At 41.5% G+C, this 17,726-nt stretch overlaps 1 protein-coding gene across 6 annotated transcripts in view; it reads right to left on the bottom strand.

The window, feature by feature from the left end:
• Window positions 1-17,726, bottom strand: part of Sema5a (semaphorin 5A) — a 438,077-nt gene that overhangs the window by 209,511 nt on the left and 210,840 nt on the right. For all 6 annotated transcript variants that reach the window (XM_085676576.2, XM_048457013.3, XM_085676579.2 and 3 more), the window contains one exon: window positions 9,198-9,243. In XM_085676576.2, coding sequence (XP_085532702.1) covers window positions 9,198-9,243 — 46 coding nt within the window. The remainder of the gene's footprint in view (window positions 1-9,197; window positions 9,244-17,726) is intronic.

Genomic DNA, 17,726 nt, shown 5'->3' with positions numbered 1-17,726 from the left:
TGGAGTACTACACAGCAGAAAAAAATAATGATATCTTGAATTTTGCAGGTAAATAGATAGAGCTAATAAACATTATTTTGAGTGATGTAATCCATACTCAGAAAGACAATTATCACATGTACTCACTCATAGATGGTTTTTAAACATAAAACAAAGAAAACCAGTCCACAAATCACAAACCCAGAGAACTTAGACAACAAAGAGGACCCTAAGAGAGACATATATAGATCTAATCTACATGGGAAATAGAAAAAGAGAAGATCTCCTGAGTAAATTGGGAGCATGGGGACCTTGGGAGAGGGTTGGAGGAGAGGGGAGAGGTAGAGAAGGGAGCAGAGAAAAATGTAGAGCTCGTTAAAAATCAATTAAATAAAAGAAAAAGTAAAAAAAGAAAAGAAAATATTTGAACAGGGTGGTAGATGCAGTAGTGCTTGGCAGGAACCCTGGCCGGTGAGCAAGACATGAGAGCCTAGAAGCAGGTGAGGAAGGAGGGGCTACTTCCGTTCCAGGCTGTAGGCCAAGGTCTTCATCAGATTCTAACTGGCATGGAAGGGAGCACAAAGAATCTCATCAACCAAACACCGTGGGAGAACACGGTGAAGCAGCAACAATAGAAGCTTATGACCCTGACTCATACCCCATTCACCCAGCTCTTCAGTCAATCGGAAAACACTCATTGAGAACAGGTTATCACTCAGATAGGAGAATAAAACACATATGCTCAGAGACGAAAGCACAAATACGCAGGCTCTGACGAGCTAGGCTGGGCCTGCTCAAGTTCTCTGATGAGCAGCCACAGGTAGCCATGATTGCACACTAACAATATGCAAATGAGCCGGCCTCGCTGTGTGGGATCCAACTTTATGATGCGCAAGCCTTCATTCGTTGATCTTTGAAAGGATGCAATCAAATCCGTCTGCTGCTAGGAAAATGTGCTGTTACGAACATGTGGTAAAGAAAGACAAATGAGCGACAATGCTTTGGAATCAAGATTCCTCAGAGCCACAGGGAGGTCAGGCTCTTGCAACCCAATAAATACAAAATATAATTTAAAAAGTTAATCAATGTGACAACCTCTTTGGAATAATTATTCTAAATTATCAATTAGTTAATCATTCTTTAGATTCTAAAACGTTCCAGCTTGGGTACTTATACCAGAGTCTTATGACCCATTAGAGTGCATATTATAAATTGATTTAATTCATTTTTAAATTTAATTTCATATTAATAAAAGGAGGCAATTTAAACCTAAGAATCACAACAGATTCTTTAGGCATGGTCACCATGGGTTTAATCATGTCTTGGATTGTATATATTAAGAAAATCTAAAAAGATGAATTTCCTAGGTTATCATGAATCTTCTAGACGCGATGAAGTACTAACCATCAATTCATGGATCAGAAACCTGGCACATTCAAAATACATGATAAGTGAGGTAGCAGCAAAGGGGAACGGTGCCAGCAGAGCCATGTGGGATGAAAGAGCGTTCTACTTGATGGGGGGGGGGTGCTGCTCTACACAGTGCAGGATATATACAGTCAGGACCAGAAAGAGTGTCCCTAGACATTGTCAAATACATCAGAAGGAAAAAAACAAACTGCACTATTTGGGAACTGCCAGTTTAAACATTGACACAAGCTGAGAGTCAATTTCCAATCACAGATGCACAGAAAAATAAATTAAAACCTGCTGCAGCTTCTGATAATGTTTTCTGCCCATAGTGACTGTGGCATGAGAAACACCAGGCATTAGAAGTCATAAAGAGGCCAGCGGTGAGTGAGCACACAGGTTTCTGGTCTTCTGCTTGTCCTTGCTGTGGGACACCAAGAGTCAGATTTCGAGCTATTTCCCTGAAGATGGTGAGGGGTGAGCTGAACTCTCCCCTTGTACTTTCCAGGACCTGTCCAGGGGGGATTCCGCCATAGGCTCTGGGGGTGAAATCCCAGAGGGCAAACGTGTTTACTCAGTTCTCAGGGAAGCTGTGTTGTTCTATTTTTTTGAAAGAGTTCTTTCCCTAAAATACCATCATCATTGAGGCAAGACTAAATGTGATAGAGTTCTGGATCTCCTAGGACGGCACAAAGCAGGAGACAGAGTCATGGAATGGCAGATGGAGTGATATTTTATTTATATTTTAATAAATAAAGCTTGCCCGAAGATCAGAGTACAGAGACAAGTCACCAGAGGTCAGGTAGTGATGGAACACATCTTTAATCCCAGATCTCGGAAGACAGTGGCAGAGGGATCTCTGTTCTTTCAAGGCCACCCTGGGCTTCACAAGATCAGATCTGCCTAAAAGAGAAACAGAGCTCCCACAAACGTGATCACTTGGAATCACACTCCCCTAATCAGCACCAGGGAGGTAGAGACAGGAATGATATGGTTGAGTGAAGAGAGGAATGTAAGGCAGAAGGAGACAGGGAGCTCGGGAGATCTGAGGTTTGGTGGAGACAGTTGCTGTCTGAGGTTTGGCGGACACAGTCTGAGGACAGAATTGCTAGTTCCATCTGAGCATTAGTAGAGGTAAAAGAACCCACTAGTGACTGGCCTCTCCATTTCTCTGATCTTCATCATTAACCCCCACATTTGACTCTGGATTTTTATTGTTAAGACCAATTAGAATTTGTGCCACAGGTAGACTCTTCCTACCCCAGAGAATGACTGGTCTTCACCATGCATGGTTGAATAACAGTACATGAGGACACCTATTACCATATGTAGGTGGCAAGGTGTCCTGTACGAGATACAACACCAATGCTGGGTTCTCAAGTCAATGAAAAAGAGCAGGTTTAATTTCTGTGATTAAAAGCATCCCTTGGGTGTTTCTCTTTACATATTTAAAGTATGTCTGCTCAAACTCCTGATGAACAATCCCCATGAAGCCACTTTGCCGCATATGTGTATGTGAATATTTCTGTTGGGACATCAGAGATCATATCAAACACATCACATTCCCTCAGAGTAAGTAAAGCAATGACTGTATCCCCATCCCTACTCAAGGCTTTCAAAGACATCATTGCTGATGACTGGTACAATGGGGTCCACATGGGCAGAAGTGCCCTCCAATTGGCAGTATTGGTTTACTCCGTTCCAGCCCCTGGCATCAGGTCTCTCAGGAAAAGCAACCACATAATGAGGCTTCTCACAACAAACAACAACGTTTATAGACATCACACAGGGCAGAAGACCAGGCCCCTGCTGGAGTTTCTTATCATCCTACATCATTCTCCATGTGCCGGCTGGGTATCCACGCTTGTCCAAAGTCAAGACGCAATAGGAATCCGCGACGGAGAAACTGTGTAGAGGAGCCGCAGCGAGCATGGAGACTCCAGGAGCAGGTGTGTAAGGAAGACCATCTCAGAGCCCAGAATTGCCTGATCACCCCAGTGCTGAGATTTCCACAGAGCCGAGAGTGGACATTTTCAAGTGTCTCTTTCGGGGCACTTCTGAGAAGTCTTTCACACACCTCAAGAATACAAACTTGACAAAGACAAAGTAGAAACTGACAAAATGGGTCAGTGCTTGTCACCAAGACTGAGGACCTGAGTTTTATCCCTAGGACCCAAAGGCAGAGGAAGAGAGCTGACTTCCTGAATTGTCCTCTGACCTCCACATGTGTCATGGTATGTGCACAAGCAAGCCCCGCCCCGAAACACACACATACTGTCAACCAATGTAACTGTAATAAAGGTAAAGGAAGAATGAACCCTATTGCATGTCAGGAGGTTAGAACATTTACGTCAGTGGTTCAGAGGCTGCCTGGTATCCTCATGTAGCAAATAAACATACAGAGAGAAATAACGCATAGAATAATTGCTACATGAGGAGTAAGAAAAGCTCAGGGCCACCAGTCAACCTTCCTTCAGGTCATGGGATTCAAAGCAAATGACTGACATGAGGGTGGGGGATCCAGTTATTGTTGGGTATGAAGAAGGTGAAGTCAAGAGAGGGCTGGCTGCAAGTGACAGAACCTGAATGTGGGAGACAGTCAGTGTTTGGGGGACCAAGAAGCAGTTTGACACCAGCAGAAAATATAGAGGTGTCTAAGTTGATGGGAGAGCTGAGTAAAACCAGCCACGTGAAGGAGGTCACGGGGTTTGCCAGAGGGAGCAATAGCAAGTCCTGTCCAGCCACGCGTAAGGCTGTAGAGGAGCCGCCTTCATCTGCGTCCCCTTGACTTTGACTTTTTTCTTTTCAAGTTTGGTGTCCTCCATGGTCTCAATTCTCTTTTTACACTATCTGATTTGTTAAACCCTTGGAGAGGAGAGGAATAAGATATATAATTCAAACCTCAATACTCTCTAGCCGAAAATAATATTTGTATAAAGTAACTGAAATCACAGAAGCTGTAAGCATCCTGTTTCTCCTCACAATTGCACTGCACCGTCCTCCAGGAGCACTGAACACCCGCAAACAACCATGAGTCAAAGCAAGCTGGAGGCACAAAATGCAAACAAGCCTCGATACTTCCAATAATGAATTTGGGATATCTCAGTCACTTCCTGTAATGTTCCTATGTTAGAACGGTCATATTGGGCTACGGTAATATAAGATGCATGACTGAATAACTTTTCCCCATAGTTTCTTATTGTTGCACTGAGATTAGCAGATAATCTAGAGTTACCTAAGACTGAATATTGCATTTTATTTTAGTACGCACACAGACACTTGTTCTCTCTCTCTCTCTCCCTCTCTCTCTCTCCCTCTCTCTCTCTCTCTCTCTCTCTCTCTCTCTCTCTCTCTCTCTCTCGTGTGTGTGTGTGTGTGTGTGTGTGTGTATTTACCATGTGATTCCTGAGATCAAACTCAGCTATTTGGGTTGAGCAGCAAGTGTCTTTATCAGCTGAGCCATCCTAGGTCCTCTCAGATGACCCATTTATAAGAACAGTGCCACCCTTTGTTTGCAAGTTTAAATCCATTATTATTTTTCCACCCTTGGAAGTAGTCATTTAAATAAATTAATAATAATAAATAAATAATATTTATTTAAATATTTAAATAAAAATAAAATATTCATGGAATTTAACAAGACCTGTTTCCTGGGACACATGAGAAACAAACAGTGTTGAAAAGAATTGTTAGCTTTATCTCTAGTAACACTAAATAAACAGCACGCTACAATCCTGCAGACACAAAGGCATGACAGGAGGCTTGGTGTGTGCTCGTGGTGGTGGAGGGTGGTATTTGGCTCCTGTTATCAGGACTGTGTTTTGAAAACCACCTTTCAGATGTCACTGTTTTCCCGGTCAGTGTTAGCAGACCGCGGGTACTCCAGGTGGAGAGACAGAGATGCTTAGCTTTTTCAGTAAGCGTGTTGGCTGCTGTGGGCGACCTACATGTGACCCTGTCATTGGTAGTCCTGCCAAAAGAAGTGATGGCTGGGAAGGCAATTAGTCTCCTTGCCCTTGCAACATCTTCTTCTCAGCTTCACAGTAACTACATGCCTGGAGCTCTCTGCATTCATTATGATATGAAATCAAGAAATGTTAAGAACACTCGTGATTTTTATTCCAACTTTGCCTTAATATGTTATCAACGTATCCACTTTGTTGATGTTTGCAGCGACTGCACACGTATGACTTGTCGCTCAAGAGTAACTTAAAAACCTGATGCCTATTATGCCTTGATTGGTTGTTTCCCATTTTGCTGTGGTGGACTACATAACACGATGAAACCTAAGTGGCAGTCTTCATTCTGGCTCACAGTTCAAAAAACTACATTCCATCGTGGATCATGGCAGGGAAGCCCGCAGGGAAGCCCTGGGCGTGGCCAGGAGGCCATGTTGTGCTGCACTCACGGTCAAAAGGCAGAAAGTGACCAGAAAGCCGAGCCAGCTTCTAGAGCCCCCACCACCCCCACCCTGTCGCCCAGCCCATTGCTTTGACTTTCTTCCTCCAGCAAGGCTCCACCTCTAAGCATTCCACAACTTTCCCAAACAGTGCCTGCCGCTGAGGACAACTGTCCAGACGCATAAGACTATAGAGGAGGTTTCATATTCACAGTATACCAACCCTACATACTTGATGTGGTTTCCCAAATAATAAGGACATTCTTTTCCTTAATTCTTACCATCATAGTTACAAAAAAAAAGTCAAGGGATTAACATTTGCATATGTATAAAACATTAAGATTCTATCTTATCTACTGATCACCAAATTTTTGAGTTGTCTCAAAAGTGTCACTTATAGCATGAAAAAGAGTAAGCTTTAAGAATCAGTTTGGAGTATTATACTTGACAGATGTATTTATGTGTTCTCTTTTTGGATGAAGCAACTTTATTTAGACACACACACATTACATAATTGTAATATTTGAAATGTCAAAGCTAGATTTTTATAAGATGTTTATTTGCGCTTGAGTAATGTTTCTGTATGATGGGATTGGTTATAATTTTTTGGTGGGTTGTCATGGAAACCCTGCAGCATCCTCAGTGTGAAAAATCACAGACATCTGGTCCATTACTAATAAAGTCATGATACATGGCTTGGTCATAGGTTCATAGTAGGGTTCTTCACTGTCAAAGTGCAAGTTTTTCACATGCACTAAATAACTGTAATTTTGATAAGTGTCATGAGAATGTCAATATCTTGGATGTCATCAAATACGATTGATAAGTTGACCACCCAAGGAGCGTGTTTATGTCATGGAGTTTTCAGTGTGATGGTTGCCAATCCCAACATTCTATTAGACTTTTCTGTCAATATTTTAGTTGGCTTTTTTGTTTAATTTTTTATTTTAATGGTAACATATGCTCATTAATTCTTATCTGACTCAATGCTCAATAATATGCTACTTCTTACAGTCTCCTGGCAATCAATTTCTCCATTTCTGCAGGGAGCCCACTCACAGATGGTCCCCCTTGTCCTGCCAGATCATCATCCATCTTTAGACACCTCCCTCCTTTCTAAAATTAGCTCCTTCGATCTGACCTCACACCGCCTTTTCTTTATCCTAGAATCATTGCTTCTCCTAGAAATACTGGCTTCCCACAGTGGAGACTTCTGTTCGTAAATTGTGTTCCCTTTCCTGGAATGTAATACTTCTAGAGCCCCCAAACCCTGAGAGCCAGGAAAGGAGGAAAGAAACACACCTGTTTCTTGCATGTTTCTCTGTACACACTTGCACACCCACTGCGTGCCTGTGTTAGTGTGTGTACATAGTCATACGTGTACAAATGCACAATTCCATGAGAATCCATGCTTTGGTAGATGTACATACACGTGGGAGATGGGGGACCACTGCAAGCACAATTCACCTTTTATTTTTAAGTGGAGACCTGGAATTCATCAAGTAGGCTAGACTTTCCAGGCAGACAGCCAAGGCCCAATGGTTCATTCTCCTGACTCCAGTCCCCTAGCATTGAGATTACAAGTGGATGCCACCACTCCGCCTTATCACATTGGCTCTGCAGTGGAACAGTCCTGACAGAGCATCTCCACAGCTCACAGCCCATGTGTCACAGATGAGAAGCTAGATACTGTGTGACACTATGAGAATAGAAATGAACATATTGTGCACTGGATGGTCTATATTCCATAAGATTATGTATAACAATTTATAAACTTCTGCTTAAATTTTTCTTTTAAACTATGGCTTGGTTTTCAGTAAAAATTAAATTGCATGTATTTATAAATACAACATGATTTTATTATAAGTGCATACATTGAGGAATAGCTTCAAGCTACATAATCTGTACATTACCTGACACAGTTGTTATTATTCTGTGGAAAGAGCATTTAAAATCTGTTTTTGACTATTTTAAAGTACACAGTACGGGTATTAAAACACAATGCAGTTATTAAAACTGCATTTAAGAAGCTGTACTCTAGGTGTCTCTGAGTTATTCCTGCAGCCTAACTGAGATTGTGCCTACTTTGGCTAAGGCCTTTCCAGCACTTCTGCATCTTCCCAGCCTTCCGGAGCCACCATCCTTTTTCTGCTACGTTGAATCAGTTATTTTCAGGTATACAAATAAGGGATATCCTTCAGTCTCTGTATTTCTGACTCTTTTGTTTAACTTAAGAGCATGGCTGTAGCTTGCTGATCATTCCAACTGCTTATTAATAAACTCTCAATTTTACAACCAGTCAGCTCAGCTAAAGCGATATGCTAAACTGCAGCGAGCAGGAAATTTGTTGCCCAACACGATAAAACTATATTAAAGATTTATCCATTGTCATCACTTAAAAAAGCAAAAGCTATATACAACTGTGGAAAAATAGCTGTGCATCCCCTCCTTTGAAAGATTTTGGTCATTCTTACCTGGATAGCATATGGTTAAGGTAATTTGTGGCCACTTTGTCAATGAAGAAACTGATAATTACTAATAAGCCAGGAGCTAGATGACAAGTCTGGGGATAACGACAGCACTATCAGCTGATTATGGACTTGTTTTATTTTGAAATGGATCTGATCTGAAAGTCTAGCTCTGGTGCTTAGGAATGTTCACACACTCTAGCATTCTAGATGGAAAGGATCGGCTTCCCTCCAGTAACCCCTTAGAGCCTAGGACACTAGGCTATTATTAAAATTGTTTAAAGCCTTTCCCCCACCAACTGTTAAAAACCCAGAGATTCCAACACAATCTGCAGAAAGCCTGGGAACACTGGTAGGGAAATTATGAACATATTCTTCACTGTCCCTCCCAGGACACCCTGCTTGGCACACTTTCCTAAGAGAATAGATCGAGAAAAGAAGCTTTAGTGATCAGATCTTCTCTTACACAAGGATGCCAAGCTCAGTCTCCAAGTGGCAACAGAAACAAATTTCATTTTTAAAGGTTAATATATTCTCTTCTCTTTCTGAGGCTTTTAACCCACGCAACCACTGTGATGTCATGATAAACAAAGGAGAAGAGGATATTTCATAGAACATGATAGCTACTAGATGCATCAACACCTGCTCACACTAGAGGAAAGAGATGCTTCCAGGCCTCAAGGGACATCCCTGGCACTGTTATCACCTGATAAAGAGAAAGTCATGATGATGTCCAGGGAGTGGAGAGACCACAACCAGGAGGTAATGACTAACTGGAAATTAAAAGAGAGAGGTGATGACTCCCATGGGGTAAGGCAGCTATGAGACCTGGGGCTTGACTACTGAGGAAATGAACCCTGTAACTTTCATCTCTTTTCAGTTCCTTGACTTGAAAAACAAAAGCTAAAAAAATAAAATAAAATAAAATAAATCGCACCTACCTGGATGAGAGACAGATCTTCAAGCTGTAATCTGAAGAGATAGTTCCTGCAAAATAGAAACAGAGAGCAAGTTACATTTAAAAGGTCCCCAAATGTCAAAGTCTATAAGCATCATGAGAATGACCGGGAAAAACAGGTAATGATGTGGGGAACAAAACACCATCCTGCTACTAACATGGCAAATAACTCTCTGAAACAGAGAATAAGGGCATCCGACTTCTCAAGCGACGTGCATTTGGAACTGGTAAGAGCTGGGGACTATGCAGCGTCTATGCAAGAGGCAGATATAAGCTCTGATTGCCTGTTAGGGGTGATGTGAATTAGGGAGTGGCTGTGGGCACTTGACTCTGAAGATACGTCTAATATAAGGAAGATAAAACACAACTCTTCTTCCAGGGTCTGCTCTTGCCTCTTGTCAGCATTCACTGGTTTGATTCTTAGGCCCTGACTCCAGCCTGTGTCCCAGCATCTGTCTTGCTGGTTGGGTTCAGCTTAGAGGCACAAACTTATCAGTCTGACAAGGAAACTGATACTGCCAATAATTCGATCAGCTTTGCAGCTCATATATGATACAGAAATCAGAGACAAGAAAACCACCAGTTTCTGTAAGGAATGTTCAAGGGACACAGAAGAGCACAGACACAGGAAAATATAAATATGATGTACATCAGACTCTGGACTTGGAGGGTGACAGCGGACAGGCCTCTATTGCAAGTGATACTTCTGCCTCCAGATAAAATCATGGAACCTAAATGGCATCAAAAAGAGGAGGCACTGTGGCAGTAGAAACACCCTGAGAGGAGGTGACAGTCAATCCAAGTATTCTCCAACACCTCAGAAGAGAACTGAACAAAGGAAAGCCCACCTTCAGGTGCAAAAGGTCAGGAGATTTAGAGAGGTCAAAGGACAAAGACATATAATAATAACTTGGCTTAAGGTTACTTCTGTGGCATGAAAAGAGAAATAATGCAAACATCAGTAAGAAACAAACGTAGGTAACTTTCACTGTTGGGAAAGGAAGAGTGTTTGTTATGTATATACACACTGAGAACAGACAGACCACTCCAGGAATGAAGACAAGCGCCAGCCAAAGCAGGTCAAGGGTATAATTTTGAAAGGACCATTCCTGCAACAGCAGATAGAAACAGGAAGACAGAGCACCGAGGAAGAAGCTATCCAGTTACACAGGTCCTGGTGCGGAGCAGGGACTGGGAGGTCACGAGTGCTACAGACCAGTAATCGAGTGCAGGTTTTTCAAATCGTCTCTGAAAATTCTTCTTCAAATCACAACTGTAACCTGTCCACTCTATTTCTTTTATCTCTTCAATTTTTCTTTTGATATGCTGCAGGAGAACGTTCTAGAAACCTTGGTTAGCACATGCCCCCATATACAACATCAGACTGGGAACATTTTTGAAGAAAGGGAGCACCTTATGTGGGTACCAAAAAGAGACCAGGTTTCCAAAAATAATGTCGTATGAAGGGGACAAAGGACATCGTGCATGTGTGGAAAAAGAAGAGGACTATGGAAACATTCAGATGTTCTAAACTTGTGCTCCCAGGTGGTGACACTGACTTCGCGGCGGTCCTAGAAAGGGAGCTGGGAATCTACACCCAGCTGAGAACTTTAGACAAGAGACTTAGCAAAGGCAGGAGGGCTAAGTCTAGACATACCACCCGCATAGCCTTGCTAAGCCCTTCTGCTCCCAACTGCACAGGATCTCCCACTTGGTGCCCTGACTGCAGAAGGCTTCCCTTCTGTTAGTGCAGTGATGTTTGGGTTAGGAATGCTCATACAAAAGCCATGACTGTGCAAGCAAACCAACTTGTTAAGAAAACTGAAGGACTGAATGACTGTGTTCCAGTCTCCTTGTTTATAAAATGAAGTCAATAATCATCTTCTACCACTCCCTACACTTAGGGAAGTTTTAAGTCCAGACATAAAACACAAAACCATGATTGACCCTTTGCAAGCATGCAATTGGCAGCCCAAACATCTAATCCATTTTTGAAAGTGACTGAGAGCTCTCAATGCATTAAAGTTCTCCGCATATGTTCCACTGTGTCAGGGAATGGAGGGGGCTCAACATCAGAGCACAGGCAAACTCCCTGCTGAGTTGTTGGGAGGAATGGGAGAGGTGCCAATGAGTATTCAGAGTCATTGGCTGCTTCTCTTGTCATTGGTTCTGAGACCAGACAAGCTGTTCTTTTCTGATTTAGTAGTCTTTCCAAGAAATATTTTTAAGTAAATAATAACAAGTATTAGCAAATTTTTAAGACTGTCATATACACAGACATCTTTATGTTCATAGTACAGTTCCAATCTAAGGGGACTTTACAGAAAAACAGCTCCAGACCCAAAGAAAAAGTGACAAATTCCAGGGCCACTGACGAATGCAGATAGTGGTGCCCATTTGATACTCTGAAGGTTTGGGCACGATGCCTGAGAAGAAGAATCCAGAGCCCTTTCTCTATTTGAAGCAGGGATGAGAGGAGTGCCGAGATCACTCACTACACAGTCTCTGCTTCCAGGTTTCCTTTTCCATAAAGGAAGGCACACATCTCAAAATGACCATCCACATCACCCCAAACAAATTCAAATGTCTAAACTCTGTTTTGTCTGCTTCTCACCCATTGCTAGCCTTTCAACTCATCCCAACTCCCTCGAGACACTGCCAGCCAATGTCAGTATCTGCTTCTTTACAAAGCGCCTGAGGACTATGGCTCCCTTCCCACCACCTCCAAGATAACAAATTTATATAGTAGAGCTACTTGGCAAGTGATAAAAGGGACAGAGAGGAGATGATGTCTCCTAGGAACATCACTAGAGTCTTTGTGAGCCCTGTCATCATCCCTACCTCTACTCTGCTGCCCTGAAAAAGCAGCAAGAAAGACATGGCTTGTCCCTGGGTAGTACTTCCTGAGTTATAAGATGGACACTGATGATCCTTAACTTATTTTCAGTTGTTTTTTAATCTAAAGGGGAGCATTGACTACAAATCTTCTGGAAGCAAGCCAATAAGGGATAAACACCTCCTATCTGTAGAGGAGAAAGGCTCTACAAATGAAAAGATGCAATACAAATGGTTCATGGTTGTGGAGATTTGGAGGAAAGCCCTACCTTTACTTTTATCTGTGTATTGTGGCCTTATAAGCAATCTCGTTTCACCTATACCAAACACAGAGAAGCAGCAACCCTGAAGATGCAGTCAGTTCTCTACAGTCAGCATCCCCAGACCCGCGGACACATCACTATAAGCTAATCAGGACCCTGCGCTGCCCATGAAATGCATGTGCTTCCAGGCCATCGACCTTCACCTCTGTGACTATGACCTGGCTGTGATGTACGTCTCTCCTCTGAGAGAGCAAGTTGGTCTGAACAATCTGATTGCACGGAGCCCCCCTACACCTTCACTGCCTCCTAAATGCTTCTCCAAGCTGCCTGCCCACATCTGATGTCAACAAGGACCAGGCTCTGCACCTATGAAAGCCGAGTCAAAACACACAATCTGTCAACGTACTGAAGTAACTGACAGTCCTTTAGCTTTTACCTTTTTTGGTTTTGGAGGTTAAACTATAGTTACACCTTTTCCCCTTTTCCTTTCCTCGCCCGGGCCTTCCCATGTACATCCCCTTGTTTTTGTCCAAATTTGTGATTTCTTTTTCTTTAATTGTTGTTGCTCTGTTGTTGTTGTTGCTGGTATGTGTGTGTGTGTGTGTGTGTGTGTGTGTGTGTGTGTGTGTTTATTTATTGCTAAATCACATTCCTTTTGATTACAAGGAACCATAGTGTGTAGGTATTGGATGGCTCACTGAAGAGGTGCCCTGCGCAAACATGAGGACCAGATGCCCAGCTGTCCTGTTAGGAACTGGGGATGGTGGTGAAACTCTACAACCCTACAGTTGGGGGTGGGGCAGAGTTTGGAGATGGGATTCCTAGAACTCACTTACCAGTCTGATTGATTGGTGGACTCCAACCTCAGTGAGAGACATAATCTCAAAAAAATGAATTGGAAGGTAACAAAATAACTTCCTATCAGCTTCTGGCCTTATATATTCACACATATACATGTTACACAAAACTCATTAAGTAGACAACTCATTAAGTAGACGAGTAAGTAGACAGCATCTGAAGTGACTGAGTTAATGAGTCGTAGAGTTGCATGAACATCTCTGTAATTTGGACAGGAAGCTTATTCCTGGATCCATGTGCTGAAGCCATGGTTGCCAACAGTGGCCCTGTTGTGAAACACAGGAACTGTGAGGGAATGTGGCCTTGTAAAAAGGTATGTCGCTGTAAGAGTGTCACTGAAGAAGCTACTGGGGTAGCCTGGCCAGCTTTGGTCTGTCCATCTCTTTGTTTCCCAACCTAAGGTGAACAGGTCTTATCTACTACAATCTCCAATAACATAAAAGGTGCACATGAGCACAGCTGCAAGTTCTGAAGCTGGGAACCTAAGGAGAATTAAACTCCATTAATGATTTCAAGTAATCTGTTACAGCAACGGGAAGTTAACCAACAGCCATTCAACAAAAATAAAATAAAAAATAAATATCAAATGAATTTTAGTAACCTCACAACTAGCTTAAATGTTTATATTTCCCACAACTAACATTTCAAAATAATCTTATCAGACATGATTGAAAACTCATAATATAAAACAGGGAAAGATACCTCTATTTCCATTAAGTTCAATTAATAAGTACTTACGACAATATTTATAAACCATAGTATCCTTCTTTTATTTTTGAAATGATTATCATTACCACATTATCCCTTTCTCTTTCTTCCCTTCAAGTCCTCCCAGACACCAATCTTTTCTCTCTTTCAAATCTGTGGCCTCTTTTTCACTATCTGTTGTTGTTGGTGGTGGTGGTGGTGTGGTGTGTGTATATCCATTAATATAACCATACCTGTTCAGTCTGTATAATGTCACGTGTACTGTGTTTTCGGGACTAACCACTCTGGTGCTGGCTAACCAATTATAAACTGCAATCTTCATGAAACTAACATGGAGAATTGGAGACTGAAGTCACCTGAACTATGTATAGCCTGGCATATTACCAGGGCCTGCTTTAATGGATATTTTATGTTAGTTGATCACATTCTTATAGGTTTGTTTTGTTTATTTGTTTGAAGGGCACAAACACATTTTTTTAGTTGCTTTTAAATGTTTATAAATAAAATTATAAATAAATAAATAAAAGATGACAGGAAATCCAAGTAATTGCTCAAATACTCTGATGGTTCTTTCTATATTACAAATATGTAACATTGAACATTTCGGTCCTCTGCAACAATTCCCACCTGTTTGAAAGATATTTTATAAGATGAATCCCACGTGAGGTGCTGATGGGATTTCTTTAATCCCATCCTCTGGACCAAAGGATCTGAAAAAACATTTTGGACCCTGCTAACCTCCAACCTCTTTCTCAAACTGCTTTTTTTCCCCCAAGCACAGACTTAAGACTATTTTGTCTGCACAAAAATTCCATTCCAATCCGGCTGAGCAACAAGAAGGGCCTTAAATCTCTCAAGACAACTTGATCTATTACAGTTTAGGTCAGTGACCTATGAAGTTAAAGGTTACAAAAAGAAAGAAAATCTTCTAAAAGGAATAAAAAATTGATACTCCCAGATGTTGGGCCACTCACACCACAAAGTAAGATCTATGTCCCCTGCAAATGGCTGTCCTCCAGGGCACCGCAGAGGAGGCAAGCACTTTATCTCGCAATTGTGTGAGCACAGAGGTGGGAAAACAATATATGTGAGGTCCAGGAGAAAGGCCACCAACCTCTCCAACATGAAAGAGTAATGTTTTGGGCTCCCAGCCAGGCAGAGATGCTAACCAAATGTTGCTTTTAGCATCTGTTTCTCTAATGGGGCAATTCATGAGCAGCTCAAAGCCTTAAGCAGTCCCATTCATCTCCATAACACCTCTAGATGTAAACAGGTAGTAATGAGGACCGTGGTCATCCTTCAACAGAGAAAGGCATTGGTGCAAACGATTAAGATGTCAGATTGCTCTGTGTCTGGTGACACGGGTTAAGAGAATTATTTTAGTTCCATAGTTTCTTCTCATTATAGAAATAAGAAGCCAGAGTTTGCTAAGTGGTAAACTTGGTTTGATCTTACGGTTATACTAGATAAAAATGTGGATTTGTATCTCCTTAGTATTTCTGGAGTAAAAGTAGACATTAGTTTCCAGGGCCTTGGAATAAAATTAGATATTGCACATTCAAAAGCAATAAACCGGATCAGTTTATGAGTAACTGCTGTCGGAGGAGCCCATAGCTGCAGACGACTAATTCAAATCTCAAAGCCCTTGCCTTTGACAGACGCCAAATGACAATGTTAAGGCCTGTTTATCCTTCTCACCATTCGAAGTTCAATTAGGTTCTCTCTGATTCTACTAGATTTTATGCCTTATTGGCTCTCAGACGGAGGAACTCATCATTGGGTCATATCTCATCCCCCAGTGGATCATTAGCCACAAATCAAAAGACACAACAATCCATTCTCTGAAGGAACCGCGCAGTCCCCAACAGATGAAGCTGAATCGTGTCTTCATGTAACGTACTACAATTCAAGGCTGTTAAAGAAAAGGTTGAGCCATCAGAAGCATATTAGCTGAACGACTCATTTCATCTAGAGACACCATAAAATGTAACTGTGACCTCCATTAATTAGGAAAGACACAGGTGTTTTAAGACGACATTCATCTAGAATAACTCAATTGGCCTCTGATGAATATGGCTATTAAAGGCAAAGAAAGAAGTCTAAATTCTTATTTGAGGCGTTGAGGCAGAAGTTGTCTTGTAACTAGGAAGACGGTGAGAGAGGGAAGAAGATATGGGCCTTGCACTGAGAAACATGGAGACTGAAGTGCAGATGTGTGCACAGAAGACAGGTGAACAATGGACACGAGGAGCTTTTGCTGGTTAGCAAACATTTAGACTGAAGCTGGCCATTGAGCATTGCATATATGATATGAGGAAGTCCGAGAAGGTACTGTTAACTGAAACGTTGCCTGACCCGAACCCTGTTCAAGTTCAAGGCTGTTCTCTCTTTGGACAACAGCACATTTCCATTGGAAAGACCGTCCGGATCCCACCAGCACACTGCCTGTCACAGTGGCATTTGACAATAGCCCAAATTTTCAGTTGTGTTAAGAGATGTGAAGTTTTTTAAAAAATGTAAACCAGTTGGAAGCTGAAGAACAATGGCAGGCATGCAATATGAAACATAAAATGTTCCATAAAAAATTAAACGTGAATCCTTAAGAGAGCAAACTTACTAACAAATGGAAGGAATATGAAGGAACTTAATGACTCATCTCCCCAACTGTTTAAAGTGGATATTTCAAACTCTTTATGTTTACCGACTTCAACTTCATTCTAAACACCTACATGTTTTTTGTGGTCTTAATCATATAGAAAGCTTTTCTCCTTGTACTTTATCACAGGTGTTTAACAAGCTAACCTTGAATTACCATGAATTACCAATATAATCTTAAGTAATATGTTTCATTTGTTGGTGGTTCCACGCAGGTACACAAAGCATCTTGATCACACCCATCCACCAGGTCCTCCCTCCAATCCTTCCGGCACCCCTCACCCGATATTTCTCCCAAGTCAGTGCCCTTTGTTTCTTTGTTATTGTCATTAATAACTCCCCGAATGCAGTTAATGCTCCTTGTATGTGCATGGTGCTGTGGCCATCCACGGAAGTGAGCATGTGCCACCTACCTATGACCAGTCATCAACACATTAGCTCCTTTGATAGGCGCGGGGACTCAGGGACATATGATTCACACACAACAGCAGCATATTTCAATTGATATTATTTATTTACATTGTAGGCTTTTAATTCTGAGAGGTTTTTGAGATGTTTTTAAATATGAGAACAAATAATCATAATGACAACAATCATGATTATTTCTATATATCTTAGAAAATTCTGACTATTTGGGGTGAAGAGATGACTGGGCATTAAGAGCTCATAGTGCTCTTTCAGGGACCAACTACCCGTGTCTGGTGATCTACAGCTAGTCACGATGTCAGCTCTATGGGACCTGCCAACCTCTTTTGACCTCCAAGGCAATGTTCTCATGAAAAAAACCTATATTATATACAAATTATATATATATATATATATATATATATATAGAGAGAGAGAGAGAGAGAGAGAGAGGGAGGAGATATATGTTTATATATCCTTCAAAAATAAAAATATTAAATAGATTAATGTACCTAGGAAATTTTTAAGTAGTTCTTATTTTATTTATTTATTTTCTTATTTCTATGTCTATTACTCATGTGTCATATTGGCTCATTTTATTTTCTATTTACAAAAGGGTATTTCAATTGAGCCCTTAAAAATGGCACATACTAGAAAATGTTTCAAGACATAAAACTATGTTCAGCCATATCAATACCACACTGACAAGTTTAAGTGGAAAGTTCACAAGACACATGTAAACATTGCAGTGGCAGGACACTTGCCTAGCATGTAGTGGAGACAGACAG

The sequence above is a fragment of the Myodes glareolus genome, chromosome 15 (genome assembly GCF_982192425.1).
Source record: "Myodes glareolus chromosome 15, mMyoGla1.1, whole genome shotgun sequence".
In the NCBI taxonomy this organism is placed as follows: Eukaryota; Metazoa; Chordata; class Mammalia; order Rodentia; family Cricetidae; genus Myodes; species Myodes glareolus.
The sequence above is the reverse complement of the archived record's forward strand: the minus strand, read 5'-3'. Positions and strand labels throughout refer to the sequence as shown.